The sequence below is a fragment of the Argopecten irradians genome, chromosome 12 (genome assembly GCF_041381155.1).
Source record: "Argopecten irradians isolate NY chromosome 12, Ai_NY, whole genome shotgun sequence".
Taxonomy (NCBI): domain Eukaryota; kingdom Metazoa; phylum Mollusca; class Bivalvia; order Pectinida; family Pectinidae; genus Argopecten; species Argopecten irradians.
The window spans coordinates 4,779,517-4,792,868 of record NC_091145.1 but is presented as its reverse complement, the minus strand read 5'-3'; the positions used below and the strand labels follow the sequence as shown (position 1 = coordinate 4,792,868).

Sequence of the window (13,352 nt, the reverse complement as noted above, 5' to 3'; positions counted from 1 at the left end):
GGTCCATGGGGACAGAGAGGTCCTAAGGTCCATGGGGACAGAGAGGTCCTCAGGTCCATGGGAGACAGAGAGTTCCTCAGGTCCATGGGGGACAGAGAGGTCCTCAGGTCCATGGGGACAGAGAGGTCCTCAGGTCCATGGGGACAGAGAGGTCCTCAGGTCTATGGGAGACAGATGGGTCCTCATGTCTATGGGAGACAGAGAGTCCTCAGGTCAATGGCAGACAGAGGGGTCCTCAGGTCTATGGAAGACAGAGAGGTCCTAAGGTCCATGGGGACAGAGAGGTCCTGACAGAGAGGTCCTCAGGTCAATGGCAGACAGAGAGGTCCTTGGTTACTTGGGGGACAGGGGGTTTTGGGTCCATGAGAGACAGAAGGGTCCTCAGGTCTATCGGAGATAGAGAGGTCCTCAGTTCAATGGAAAATAGAGGGGTCCTCAGGTCCATGGGGCACAGAGGGATCCTCAGGTCCTTGGGAGACACAGTGCAGGGCTCGAATTTTAAGCTGTTTTACTTGCATTTTGCAAGTAGATATACCAGAATAGCATGTGAAAAAATATGCACTTGCTTATTTTAGCAAGTGGTTTTTTTCAGGGACAACTGTAAAAATGGCATAATGATTGTGAAAAATTGTTGTATTGGAAAATATGGGGACCCAGTTCTTACTAGAATGTTGTTGATATACATTATGTACTTTATATATATACACTTCACATCATCATGCAAAAATAAAGGATTTTATGTATAACAAAACTGTAATTTGAATATGGATATTAATTATAAGTAAAAATATGTTTTAGCAAGTAAAAATTTAGGGCACTTGCTATTTTAAGCAAGTGACAAAAAATGTAAAATTCGACCCCTGCAGTGGTCCTCAGGTCTATGGGAGACAGAGAGGTCCTCAGGTCAATGGCAGACAGAGAGGTCCTTGGTTACTTGGGGGACAGGGGGTCTTGGGTCCATGAGAGACAGAGGGGTCCTCAGGTCTATGGGAGAGAGAGAGAGGTCCTCAGGTCAATGGAAAATAGAGGGGTCCTCAGGTCCATGGGGCACAGAGGGATCCTCAGGTCAACGGGAGGTAGGACCTTGAGAGGCAGGGGGTCCTTATGTGTAAGGGAGACAGAGGGGTCCTCAGGTCCATTAGACACAGAGGGATCCTCAGGTCTATGGGAGACAAAGGGTCCTTGAGTCCATGGAGGACAGGGGGGGTCCTCAGGTCCAATGGAGACAGAGGGGTCCTCAGGTCCATTTGGGACAGAGGGGTTCTCAGGTCCATTTGGGACATCGGGGTCCCTAGGTCCTTAGGTGACAGAGGGGTCCTCGGGCCCTTGGGAGACATAGGTATCCAAAGATCCAACAGAGACACAGTCTTCCTCAGGTCCTTGGGAGACAGAGAGGTCCTCAGATCCATGGCAGACAGAGGGGTCCTCAGGAGACAGAGAGGTCCCGAGGTCCATGGGATACAGAGGAGTCCTCATGTCCTTGGCAGACAGAGTAGTCATCGGGTCCATTGCAGACACAGTGGTCCTCATGTCCTTGGGAGACACAATGGTCCTCAGGTCCTTGGGAGACACAGTGTTTCTTAGGTCTATGGCAGACAAAGAGGTCCTCAGGTCTATGGCAGACAGAGAGGTCCTTGGTTACTTAGGGAACAGGGGGTCTTGGGTCCATGAGAAACAGAGGGGTCCTCAGGTCTTTGGCAGACAGAGAGGTCCTTGGTTACTTAGGGGACAGGGGGTCTTGGGTCCATGAGAGACAGAGGGTTCCTCAGGTCTATGGGAGACAGAGGGGTCCTCAGGTCCATGAGAGACAAAGGGATTCTCAAGTCTATGGTAAACAAAGGGGTTCTCAGGTTATCAGGTCCATGAGAGACAGAGGGGTCCTCAGCTCCATTTGGGACATAGGGGTCCCTGGGTCCTTGGGAGACAGAGGGGTCCTCGGGTCCTTGGTAGACATAGGTGTCCAAAGGTCCAACGGAGACACAGTCTTCCTCAGGTCCTTGGGAGACAGAGAGGTCCTCAGATCCATAGCAGACGGAGGGGTCCTCAGATCCTTGGGAGACAGAGAGGTCCTCAGGTCCATGGGATGCAGAGTAGTCCTCAGGTCCATTGAAGACACAGTGGTCAACAGGTCCTGTTAATATCCTCACCGAGTTTCAGATCCAAAACGGAAGTGACGTCACAATTCATCTTCCATTTGTTCGAGGAATGGAGGTTAGTGCACCCACACTCTGAGGAGTAGTGGTTAGATATGGCCCTTATTATGGAAGACTGAGCAAATGGCGACACAATGGTCCTGAGGTCCTTGGGAGACACAGTGGTCTTCAGGTCCTTGGGAGACACAGTGGTCCTCAGGTCCTTGGGAGACAGAGGGGTCCTCAGGTCCTTGGGAGACAGAGGGATCCTCAGGTCATCAGGTCCTTGGGAGACAGCAGTCTTCCTCAGGTCCTTGGGAGACAGAGAGGTCCTCAGATCCATGGCAGACACACTGGTCCTCAGGTCCTTGGGAGACACAGTGGTCCTCAGGTCCATTGGATATTCTCAAAAGGAGTCTTCAGGTCCATATGGTATAATACTAATTTCAAGGGTAATACATTCTGAACTCTTGTAGATTTTTTGAGAAATGTAAGAGGATTTGGCTCTAAAATGATGTTTTATTAATATAGGCCTTCAATGACATGTAGTGTAGGTATTGAAATTAAATTGTGCATACTTACAATGTACTTACATTACACAATGGTAGAATTAGGGGAAATGTTACTAAAGTGCTTGTATGCCCCACAGAAATAAAATGGTTTTTTGGTTATCATTTTTCTTTCTTGTATCACTGACTCACTTTTCACATTGAGTTGAGCATTCACCTCTATGAGAAATGCTCTGGGTCTGTTCCATGGTCAAGACAAACAAGGTCAATAAAATAAAAAAAATGATAATATCTGCTCCTTCTGAGCACTCAGCATAAAGGGAGTGGGGTAACTAGCATGCTTTGTTACTGAATGTCACTGGGAGGAGTGTGCTTGTTCCGAGTCTTTGATGATATGTTCCAGTGAGATAACACTATAAAAAGTGTAAGGCTTCAACTATATAATTACTCAAATATACCACAGCCTCCCAAATTATCCAGATATTTACATATAGCTTATGGGGGGTGGGGTGGGGGTCAAATTATCCAGATATTTACATATAGCTTATGGGGGTGGGGTGGGGGGTCAAATAGTCCAGATATTTATATATAGCTTATGGGGGGTGGGGTTGGGGGTCAAAATTATCCGGATATTTACATAAAGCTTATGGGGGGGGGTGGGGGGTGGGGGGGTCAAATTATTCAAATATTTACATATAGCTTATGGGGTGGGGGGGGTGGGGGGAGATGCTTTTACATTACCTTAGCTGAGATAATAGGATGCTATGCATGATATTCCAACCAACCTTTCTCTGTCTGTGCGTTTATCTGGGGAATAACTCCAAATCTAATTCCGCTGAGTAGCTGATTGAGTAGCTAGGTCTCAGCTTAAAAATTGTAATATATCCATCTTTGATCAATATATCTGTTACAATCAGTGACAGCTGCTTCATTACAAAACTTAATTTCCTGTTGGAGAAAATATATCTAGATCTCCTCTTGTAAATCAAATCTATTTCTTCACTTTATGTCTACCAGGAATAATTCTTTTATTACCCTGAGAGCAAAAATCTTATTATCTAGTCTCTGTCACCTGATACAAGCCTCTCATTGACACTGATGAGTTCTAGGTTAAGAGTTTTGGTGATGCTGATCTTTAACTGATATACAGATCCGTGTCCTATGACATTTTATTTCCAGACACATCAATACAATGGTATCAATAGGAAATATTAGCCGACCCTTAATGTCCGTGCCCTTAAGTAACTTATACCCAGCCAATTCTGTCCCCAGTCGGATGTTAAATCAAATGTTAGGAAACACAAAGATGTTGGTGTGTGCTGATGAAGATGAGTGCGGGGGAGTAGTTGGACAGCCCCAGACTAATCATCTTGTGAAACACAAAGTATATAGCTCAATTTTGCAAGTTCATTTTTTTTGTGATATACGACATACTCTTGATTCTTTATATCCGGACCATAATGGTCGATCGCCACAATATCGGGTTCACTTTTCAAAACTGAACCCTCTCTAAACCAGTCAAAATTCTATGCACCAACCATGATCAATTTAGGGAAATGTAGTCAGTTATTTTTTTGGGGGTTTGACGATTTCAATCTGATTGGAGAAAATTTAATTTTTAGGATCTGGCCACAAGGTTGCATAATTTCATGGATAAAATTTCATGACCATAGCAATACCTAACAAATCATATTATCTCGTCAAAAACAACTGATTATATATATATATGACAGGTAATGGATAAGAATAACACTTAATTTGACTCTGAAACTTCCATTTTATTGTGATACTTTACTGAGTCCTGTGAGATCTTCATTTTAGTTATAACTTCAAATGAATAAACTATAAATACTGTGAATGTGTAACCAGTAAAAACCAACCCTTGACTTATCCAACCCAGCCAGTCTCTTCCGGCTTAATTAAATGTCATTTTCATTCTTGCACTCTACTGTATTTTCATGGGTCTTTTAGCTAATAATCTTTTTTAATTCATAAATCAACGGAGAAAATCAATCTTTAGGATCGGCCTAGCACAATCTATATATGATGTCTCTATCAATACAACACCCTGTCTGTTTCGTGTTAGGTTCTGGACAAGGTGACGATTTATCACAGCATGCTAATGATCTCACCCATAAATATGGAAAGTTTTATCACAGAATCATCCAAGCGTAAGAAAATTAGATCAAAACTTGATCATGCGTAGAATTCAGATCAGTCTAAGACACAGCCATCCATATAATTAATGCTACTCCCAGCATCAATATTGTGATTCACAGGCCAGAGGCCGATTCATTAATTTTCCTTTCCTTCAGATTATGGTAGCATTAGTTTCAAGTTAACAAATTTTACATTCGTCTAATTATGATGTTTATCCGCATTAAGCGCATCCGTCATTCAGACCACAAACGACCTCTCATCCTATTTGACCTCTGACCTATACTCATTGAAAAGCAAAGACAAAAATAACGAAGGGGAATTAAACTAAGAGACATTCAATGGTTGCAAATCGGAATTATCATGGTCTGAGATATTATTGGCAGAATAAATATCCTCTTGATTATCTGTTAATCTACTTTTCTGGAATCGCCTCCGTAACCATGGAAATGGTGGGTCAGAACAATGGCAGTTTGACATGGTCACTAACAGCGGCAGTTAATAAGGTTACTTAGGATTCAATGACTGTAAAACTCCCAGCTGATTTGGATGAAACGTTGACCTTGTATGACCTTAACTCCCCGTGTTGATCATAATGTTGGACATGTGTTCAGATAGTGACAGTACTAAATGGATTTTTCAAGATAATTCATATGCAGAAACTCCTGACAATGGAGTCTAAGCTTGCTGCAGTTAAATAATTCATTTTGAAGCATCATTGTGATTTAAACCGATAAAATGAGCAATGCATTGGCTATCAGTGACCAATATGGGCCTAAAGACTAAGTGATTTATTTTAAGGCGTATAATTAATTTTGATCTCCCTAAGGATCCAGTCCTGGTCAGCTGAATGTTTGAGAGGCTCCAGGATTAATCACAAAGGACAAAGCATTGGCCTGACCATGACATGTCCAGCTGGGAAAGTGACCAGTGGAAAGTGACCACTGTTGTTACAGAGGCTGACACATTCAGGCTATTTAGGGACCGTTTTAATCTGTGGATACTGAATACAACACACAGGAGGATATGGAGGGGAGATTTTTTTTTGGTCATTCAGATGGATGAATCATGATTTAGAATGCGTCACTTAAGATATATCACTGTCTTTGAATTCTCTATCTTAAGTCTGGATTTTTTGGGAAGCCAAGCAACACTAAGTCAGTCTGCGCTAATGAAGCTGGATCATGGATTAAAGATTGATTTTTGATTATCCAGATTGATGAAACGTTTCTTGAAACTTTTTTTCCAAAAACCTTTCTTTTTTTTTTTTTTTAAATTTTGTTGATCTTTTGTATACTACATTGATAGTGAAGATTTAAATACTTAGGATTTAAAATTTATACTTATGATAGATTTTGACTTTAAATAATTGACCTTAAATCTAGATTCTTGTGAGGCTGAGCAATGAACCAGGCTGTGCTGATGTGATGATAACATTGGGTCAGACAATTTCATCTGGGTCAGTGTGGTAGTATAACAGAATGTACAAAATATTCCTACTTGGCTTTAAAACAGATACATAGATAAATAGAAAATATAGATAAAAATACAATTTTGTATTTGCAAATTGTAGTTCTGTAGTTAACAAATTTCCTAAATATGGAGTTAGTTTCTTTGTTTTTAATTTACATCCCACATTTAAAAGGTAAAAAAAAAACCTGAAGCACTCGAAGAACAACCACCAACCAGAGGTCAGTATTGTACCTCACAACTGCCACACATGAAGTTCAAAGACAAAACCCAAAAGTGGAAGGCTAGTATTGATATGTTGGAACACCCGAACCACTCAGTTATGCATACCCTTCTATTTGTAAAAGGTTGAAAATGAAGCCGAAATGACAACCAGTAAAACTCAATAGTTCCTTTAAATTGTAAACCGACTTTGACCTAAAAAATCAATAGCTGGAAATGTTTGCTTAGAAATTGCTGGATGCTTTTTGAGAGTTCCATCTAGTTTCAGCCATTGAATTCAAATCAGTCTGATAAAATCTGATAAATCGAGGAGCTGACAATTTTATAATTCTGAACATCAATATGATCAGAGAAACAGCTCTATCAGACGGCCTACTCCAGTTTTTATACAGCTGCCTCTCAATAATCACAAGTACTGGACCATTCCCTACTTTGTAAGGTTTCCGAACACTAAATGGAAACATAGCACAAAGCATTGACATATACAACTTCTCCAGAGACTCGGAAACAAATACATTGGATGGATACCATCAGATAGACTGTCAGAGCTCTAACCTATACGCATAATCCAGGCCATTTCGGAAATCTCCGGGGAACTACAAGTCCTAATTCGTAAGTCGGATTAGGGATGGATGCTAAACTTATATAGTGTAGGTCACATCTATACGGATCAGCTGTCAGCAAAACGGTTGAATTTATACGGCAGATTATCAGCTTAGAGCCCCGATACATCCAGGCCCCATCCCATGGGTCCCACAATCCTAGATTCTATAAAAATGGGAATTGATAAGGGTTTATATTGTGGGTGACATACATTTAAGGCAAAAGTATCCTGTTCAGGGACTACTGAAAAAAGTTTTATAGAGATTAGCAGTGACTATATAAAAGCATTGGGTCATTACATTGCATGTATCCCTCAATGCCAAAAATATACCAAGGTCTATAAAGTATCTTAAAAGTATATTACTAAAGCAATTCTATATATGTATGTTCACAATTAGCTCCCTTTAGAGTATTCATACCCTTAGTGTTCATAGTATCGTTTTGGTTATCTCCCCTACATATCTTCATAGTATATATGTTTGTTATCTATTATCTCCCTTAGTGTTCATTGTATAATTTTTGGTTATCTCCCCTTAACTATTCATAGAATATGTTTGTTATCTATTATCTCCCCTTGTGTTCATAGTATAATTTTGGTTATCTCCCCTTTGTGTATTCACAGTGCATTATATAACTGTTATCAATTGTCTCCCTTTAGAGTATTCATAGTACTTATTATGTTATCTCTCTAAGTGTTCATTGTATAATTTTGATTATCTCCCCTTAGCATATTCATAGTATATGTTTATTATCAATTATCTCCCCTTAGTGTAATCATAGTGTATTATGTATGTTATCAATTATCTCCCCTTAGTGTAATCATAGTGTATTATGTATGTTATCAATTATCTCCCTTTAAAGTATTCACAGTGTATATATGCATTTGGTTGACCAGCTTTCCATTAGAACTGATACTAGGAGTGAGAGTGTGTAAAATTATAAACATTTAAGTGGTTGAAGTGATTGATTGTTTAATTTCCCCAGAATACATATATTATTCAGCAGTTCTTGTCTACATCCATCTATCATTGACATAGTTAATTGTCTGAAATATATCCCCTTACATTTCTTCCAGGATGCAGAATAACATTAGATTATGCTCAAAATAAGGATTATCTCCCTTTTTTTATGCACAACCACTCATACTCCCGTACAAGGCATTATATATTCAGTCGTGAGAATACTTCATCTGTCCAAACAAAAAATAAAAACCAGCCAGGTAAACACAACTACATTTACAAACAATGGATTCATATTGATTATAATCAGTCTATACAAACATGGTTAAGCATATAAGTCCTGTTCATTTTCATCAAAGGCTTTTCCCAATTTTAAATTGTGAGCAGATTTCAAAGCATATTCATTTCTGAAAATTTTGTGAGAATCAAATTGATTATCATTTCAGCAGACAGAAAACCTGTTTATACTGACCTTATATTTGTTAATGACTTTCTGTCTGAATTAAGAGTACCATATTCGCAGTAATTAGCACCCCTTCCCCCTATAAGCATCCCTCCCTTTTCTGGAGAAAAGCTTTGTTACAATTATTTAAGCACACAGGGAACTAATTATCGTGGAAACGGTATTCTATATTATCTAAGACCCCAAAAAATTATATGCATGTTTCAGGTTACATGACTAACAAAAATGAGGTAGGTTGGTCGGTAATTTTTTTAAATTTTTATTTATTTATTTTTTTTTTTTTTTGAGGAGGGGTTCAGTTGCTTTATTACTACATTACAAGGTAATTTGTCTTTCAGGCTTTAGACTGACTAGAAGTCTTCTATATCTTATTGCTTTAATTTAACTTTATCTGGATATACTTCTGTAAAAATCTAAGCTGAAAACTTCACACACTTCATTTTTGTTTTGAAAAAGTGTGATAAAATAGCTTGGGTCGGAGGTAAAAACTAGGGTAGCTAGGGGTACCTGAAACCTAGATTTTTTTTTTTTGGCCTAAACTTGTAAACCACAAATGTTTAAGAATGTTTCTCTAGAAATTGAGAAATGCCCTCCTCCATATAGGACTGACACGGGGAATGAGGAACAATATATGTCTCCTTCCCCAAAGTCGCAACTCCCCACTCCAAACCATCCCCCTCATTTCAAAGAGGCAAAAAACCCAATTTTTCAGGGTACACAAAATAACATTATAACCTGTCAAACACACCCTTTTTATAATGTCATATCTTAAAGATGCTCCATTGCTGACAGAGCATAAATGATATTCATTATTTGAACAATAATTAGTGTTCAATTAATTATTTTTCATATTTTTAACTTGAAGTAAAATTATAAGCTCAAAATTTTCAATGGTGGTAATGGTATAAAGTAAGTAACTTTTGTAATTAAAGAAAAATACTAAATCGTCTGCTTCAGTTTTTGATAGTGAAAAAATATTACTTGTCAGCGATGGAGCATCTTAAATTGCCTGAAACATTCAATCGAGTCCATAAATCTACAACATTTTGGCTCATACATCAACCTTGAATGAATTTAACGTAAGCTGAACTCATGTACCCAAACACCTTAGAAACGGACTTGATGGTGTGCAGCACAATTAAGCCTGATTTACTGAATGTATATATATATAGATTCGACTCATATGCTCAATATTGTGCAACTCTAGCCTGTTCTATAGACTCATTGTTATAAAATACTAGTATATTGGACTCAATATGACAGGCTAAAGGCGCCTGATTGACTAACATGATTTCTGTACTACCCAACACCTCTGTATTTCTCTATATTATCCTGAGTAGATAATCCATCTATACTCCACCAATTTATCCTACTATTAAATGTCCATCCACACAAATCCCTTTATAAATCATTCAGAGATGGACAGCTAGAAGATGACCTCAAACATTCAAAAATGGACAACATCTGTTAATTGACCATTCTGTCCACTCCTGTCCACCTCAAATGACCTCATTGAGGCTTAAGCTTGACCATAAACATGGCTCCCTCAAATACAGCCATATGTTCTATTACAGCTCGGGTTTGATTGAGATCGCCAGTAAAGGTCATTGTTTTGATGTTCGGACAGATTAAGTACCCCTATATACCACCACATCATGTATTATATGCCAAGAATTTGATGCCAAGAGATTTATATTTATGAAACTAATATCTGTAATAAATGAATGTTCCAGCCTCCATTTGGAATCCAAACATGTTAAGACTTGATGAGAGGACAGGAAGGAGTCGAAAGTGAAATAGTGCCGAATATCCAACCCCTAACACTCTTCTTCAACTCCCGAACCTCTTTTTTTGTCTAAAGAGATGAAATATTTACAAAAGAGCAACACCATGTATGATCCAAGTATGGAGAAAACAACAACTTTGAAGTAATACATCATTGATTCAACTTTAAATATATCGAAAAATAGATTTGGATTTAACATGACAAGAGATTACTCAAGATGGATATTAAAAGAGAACAGACATGGAAAATTTCACTCTGAGAACCTTGTTATTACTTTTTTATTCTACGGCGTTCCCTGACAGGCTGACCATTTTACCGCTAATGTACATGACTAGAGCTGGAACGATCAAAATCCCCCATGATTCATTTGTCCAATTTCTGTTGCATTTCTTAGCCATTTCATTGGTTTGTGGTACATTTTGATACACAGGCATTCTTCTAACACATTAGGTGTTCGCCCTCGGCATTTGGTCGATTTCCTCCCGGCGGCAGTAAAAGATCAATATTCTGCGTCAGCATGCTGTGGTTCAGCATACAGGTTATTTGAGTAGCCGAGAAAATATCCGACTTCCAATTAATACCAGGACGTTCGAGTAAATTGTACCAACAACAACACAAAATATAAATGTGATTCTGACTCACCGTGGCCTGCCGTGAGGGTGTGGATGCAGCGTACGGTCAATCACACCGACCAGAAATGTCCACTCAAATTGTTAATTTTCAGTTGATTATCTTGTCCTGTCAGAACACACAAAGGATGTATCGACATTTGAGTACAGTAATGGTATTTGTTTATCTGTTCATGTTCAATTCTCTTCTTTCAACAAAGGCAACGAAAAAAAGTTTCGCCTTTGTTCAACAGAAACACTTTGATTTTATGTCAATCTTGAGTTATTTATAGCAAGATGACCCTAAATGTTCGTATTTAGATCTGATTTTATCAGCCCCCAGAAACATCAATATGGCTTTTCTTTGTATAAACTCATAACAATCATGCATTATCTTACATTAACTAAATAATCCATTATTATCTCTTTGACCCAACGTTGTTCATACGTCATAGCGTAACAATGGTCATTTTGGTTCTTATTTCCATAAATAATAATCGAGGTTCTGTCCAAACTAGGGGCATTCTTCCATTTAACTAACATCTGCAGTTAACCGTTTTCAACCAAATAAGCGCCCAATATGTTTATGAATTTATAAATTTAGAAGATTAAGGGATGTTTAATGGGACTAATGTGAATGCCTTTTTTAAACTTATCATACGTAGTAAGCCATAAATCAATTTGAAAAAAGAAATCAAATAAAGAACTACCGTACAGTGAATCCTGTCATAGTGACCACCTCTGTATAAAGACCACCTGCTTAATATGATAACTTTGTTGAAATCCCAAATTGCCAATTAAAACACGATCTGACCTCTGTATAATGAACACTTGGTCATGAAAATATTTGTTTTTCATTGGTGGTCTTAATAAACAGGTTTAACTGCATGAATTTTTTATACAAAATACTTTGACCTTTGACCAAGCAACCTTGATTGGGATCATTGACCTAAACTTCATGCATTCATGTTAATACCATACAACATATTTTTAGAAACAAAATCTTATTTGATATCAAGCCATGGACTTGGTAATTTTATTCAAACTATAATTGACTTTTGTGACCTTGAAAGTTGGTAACACCAATATAAACATTGATGATTAGACTGGTGACCGGTCTAATGGTTTTAATCACAGGTTTACGACACGCAAAAAAATATATATATAAGTATTTTTTTAATTTTTTTTGCACATCGTAAACCTGTGTTTTAAAGTACCTGTTCTGCAGTAAACATAAACAGTAATTACAGGTACTTGACTACAGGTGACCTAAAGATTAGTACTTTGACTTCAATGTGACCTTGACCTTTGACCTTACCTTTGACCTTGATCATGACATGCAAAGAGCAGTTTAACCATTGTTCACATACTTAAGGAAAAAATTCAGCAAACCAAGATAAAAAGAATTCCAGTTATGTATTTGGGACAGCGTGACTTTGAAGAATTGATTTTTGCTGTTTTCTTCAGCATGCCTTCATACTATTGCAACTTGATGTAACCATGGCGAAAGTTCAGCCTGGCATGGACAGTGACATGCATGCATGCATGTATGTAAGCTTAAGTGATGTTGATATAAGGTGGAAGGGAAGGGGTTGTGGCGGGAGGATGTCGGCAAAATACAATTGTCAGATCCGGTTCATATTTATCAAAAAGGATGCTTTCAAAGACCTAATGTAATTCTCACCTTGGATAGATACAAAAATGTCCAATTGGTTAATTAAGATTTGCATACTTACAATGTCCGGCTAACGTTATAACTGGGTTACACCTCCCAGCCTTTCCGTGGGTGTGAGATCGAGCACGTGCGCTGAACCGGTTTTGACGTGACCTTTGACCCAATACATGCCGTTATTCGGCACATTCTCATGATTCTGTCAGTAAGGTAGGTATGGTATGAAGAAAAATGCAAAAAAAAAAAAAAAAAAGATAGCATATAACTATTGTGATATAAGATACTTTTAAATATTTTTGCTTTTATAATGAATTATCAAAGTGTCGTTTCAAGATAAAAAAAAAATCAAGAGCATTTGTGACAATTATCGCAATATTACTTGAATGCACAGGGACCTGGCACGAAAATATTTAACCAACAGTATACATATATATATATATATTATAAGTATCAAGGGTATAAACTCGAATAATAATATGTGTACTGTTTTTTTTTTTTTTTTTTTTTTTTTTTTTTTTATTATTTATTTATTTTCGTGCCAGGTCCCTGTGCTTGAATGTACCGTCTTTATTTCAATATTAACATTATAAAATTTAAACATTTATATCTTAAAGATAGCATTGGAGTACACATGAACAATGATCAACATTGCACACATCAATATTTAGGAAATTCCAAGACGCGTCTTAGGCATGGAACTCAAATGTATATACTACAGTAACCGACCTATTGTCGCGGTGATTCTTATCACATGCTAAATACACGGATTTT

The 13,352-nt window shown here is 38.0% G+C and overlaps 2 protein-coding genes across 2 annotated transcripts in view; both read right to left on the bottom strand.

Annotated features, from left to right (window-relative positions):
* The window catches only part of LOC138336277 (neuroglian-like), a 127,281-nt gene extending 116,249 nt beyond the window's left edge, over nucleotides 1-11,032 (bottom strand). Inside the window, exon 1 of the mRNA XM_069285697.1 lies at nucleotides 10,944-11,032. The gene's annotated coding sequence lies outside the window, so the exon portion shown is untranslated. The remainder of the gene's footprint in view (nucleotides 1-10,943) is intronic.
* On the bottom strand, nucleotides 1,300-2,529 carry LOC138336569 (opioid growth factor receptor-like). The gene is made up of 2 exons (XM_069286087.1): nucleotides 2,148-2,529; nucleotides 1,300-1,613 (listed from the first exon to the last, which is right to left on the bottom strand). Exons 1-2 carry the CDS (start codon nucleotides 2,527-2,529, stop codon nucleotides 1,300-1,302), a joined length of 696 nt encoding a protein of 231 aa, XP_069142188.1.
* Nucleotides 11,033-13,352: the final 2,320 nt, after the last annotated feature.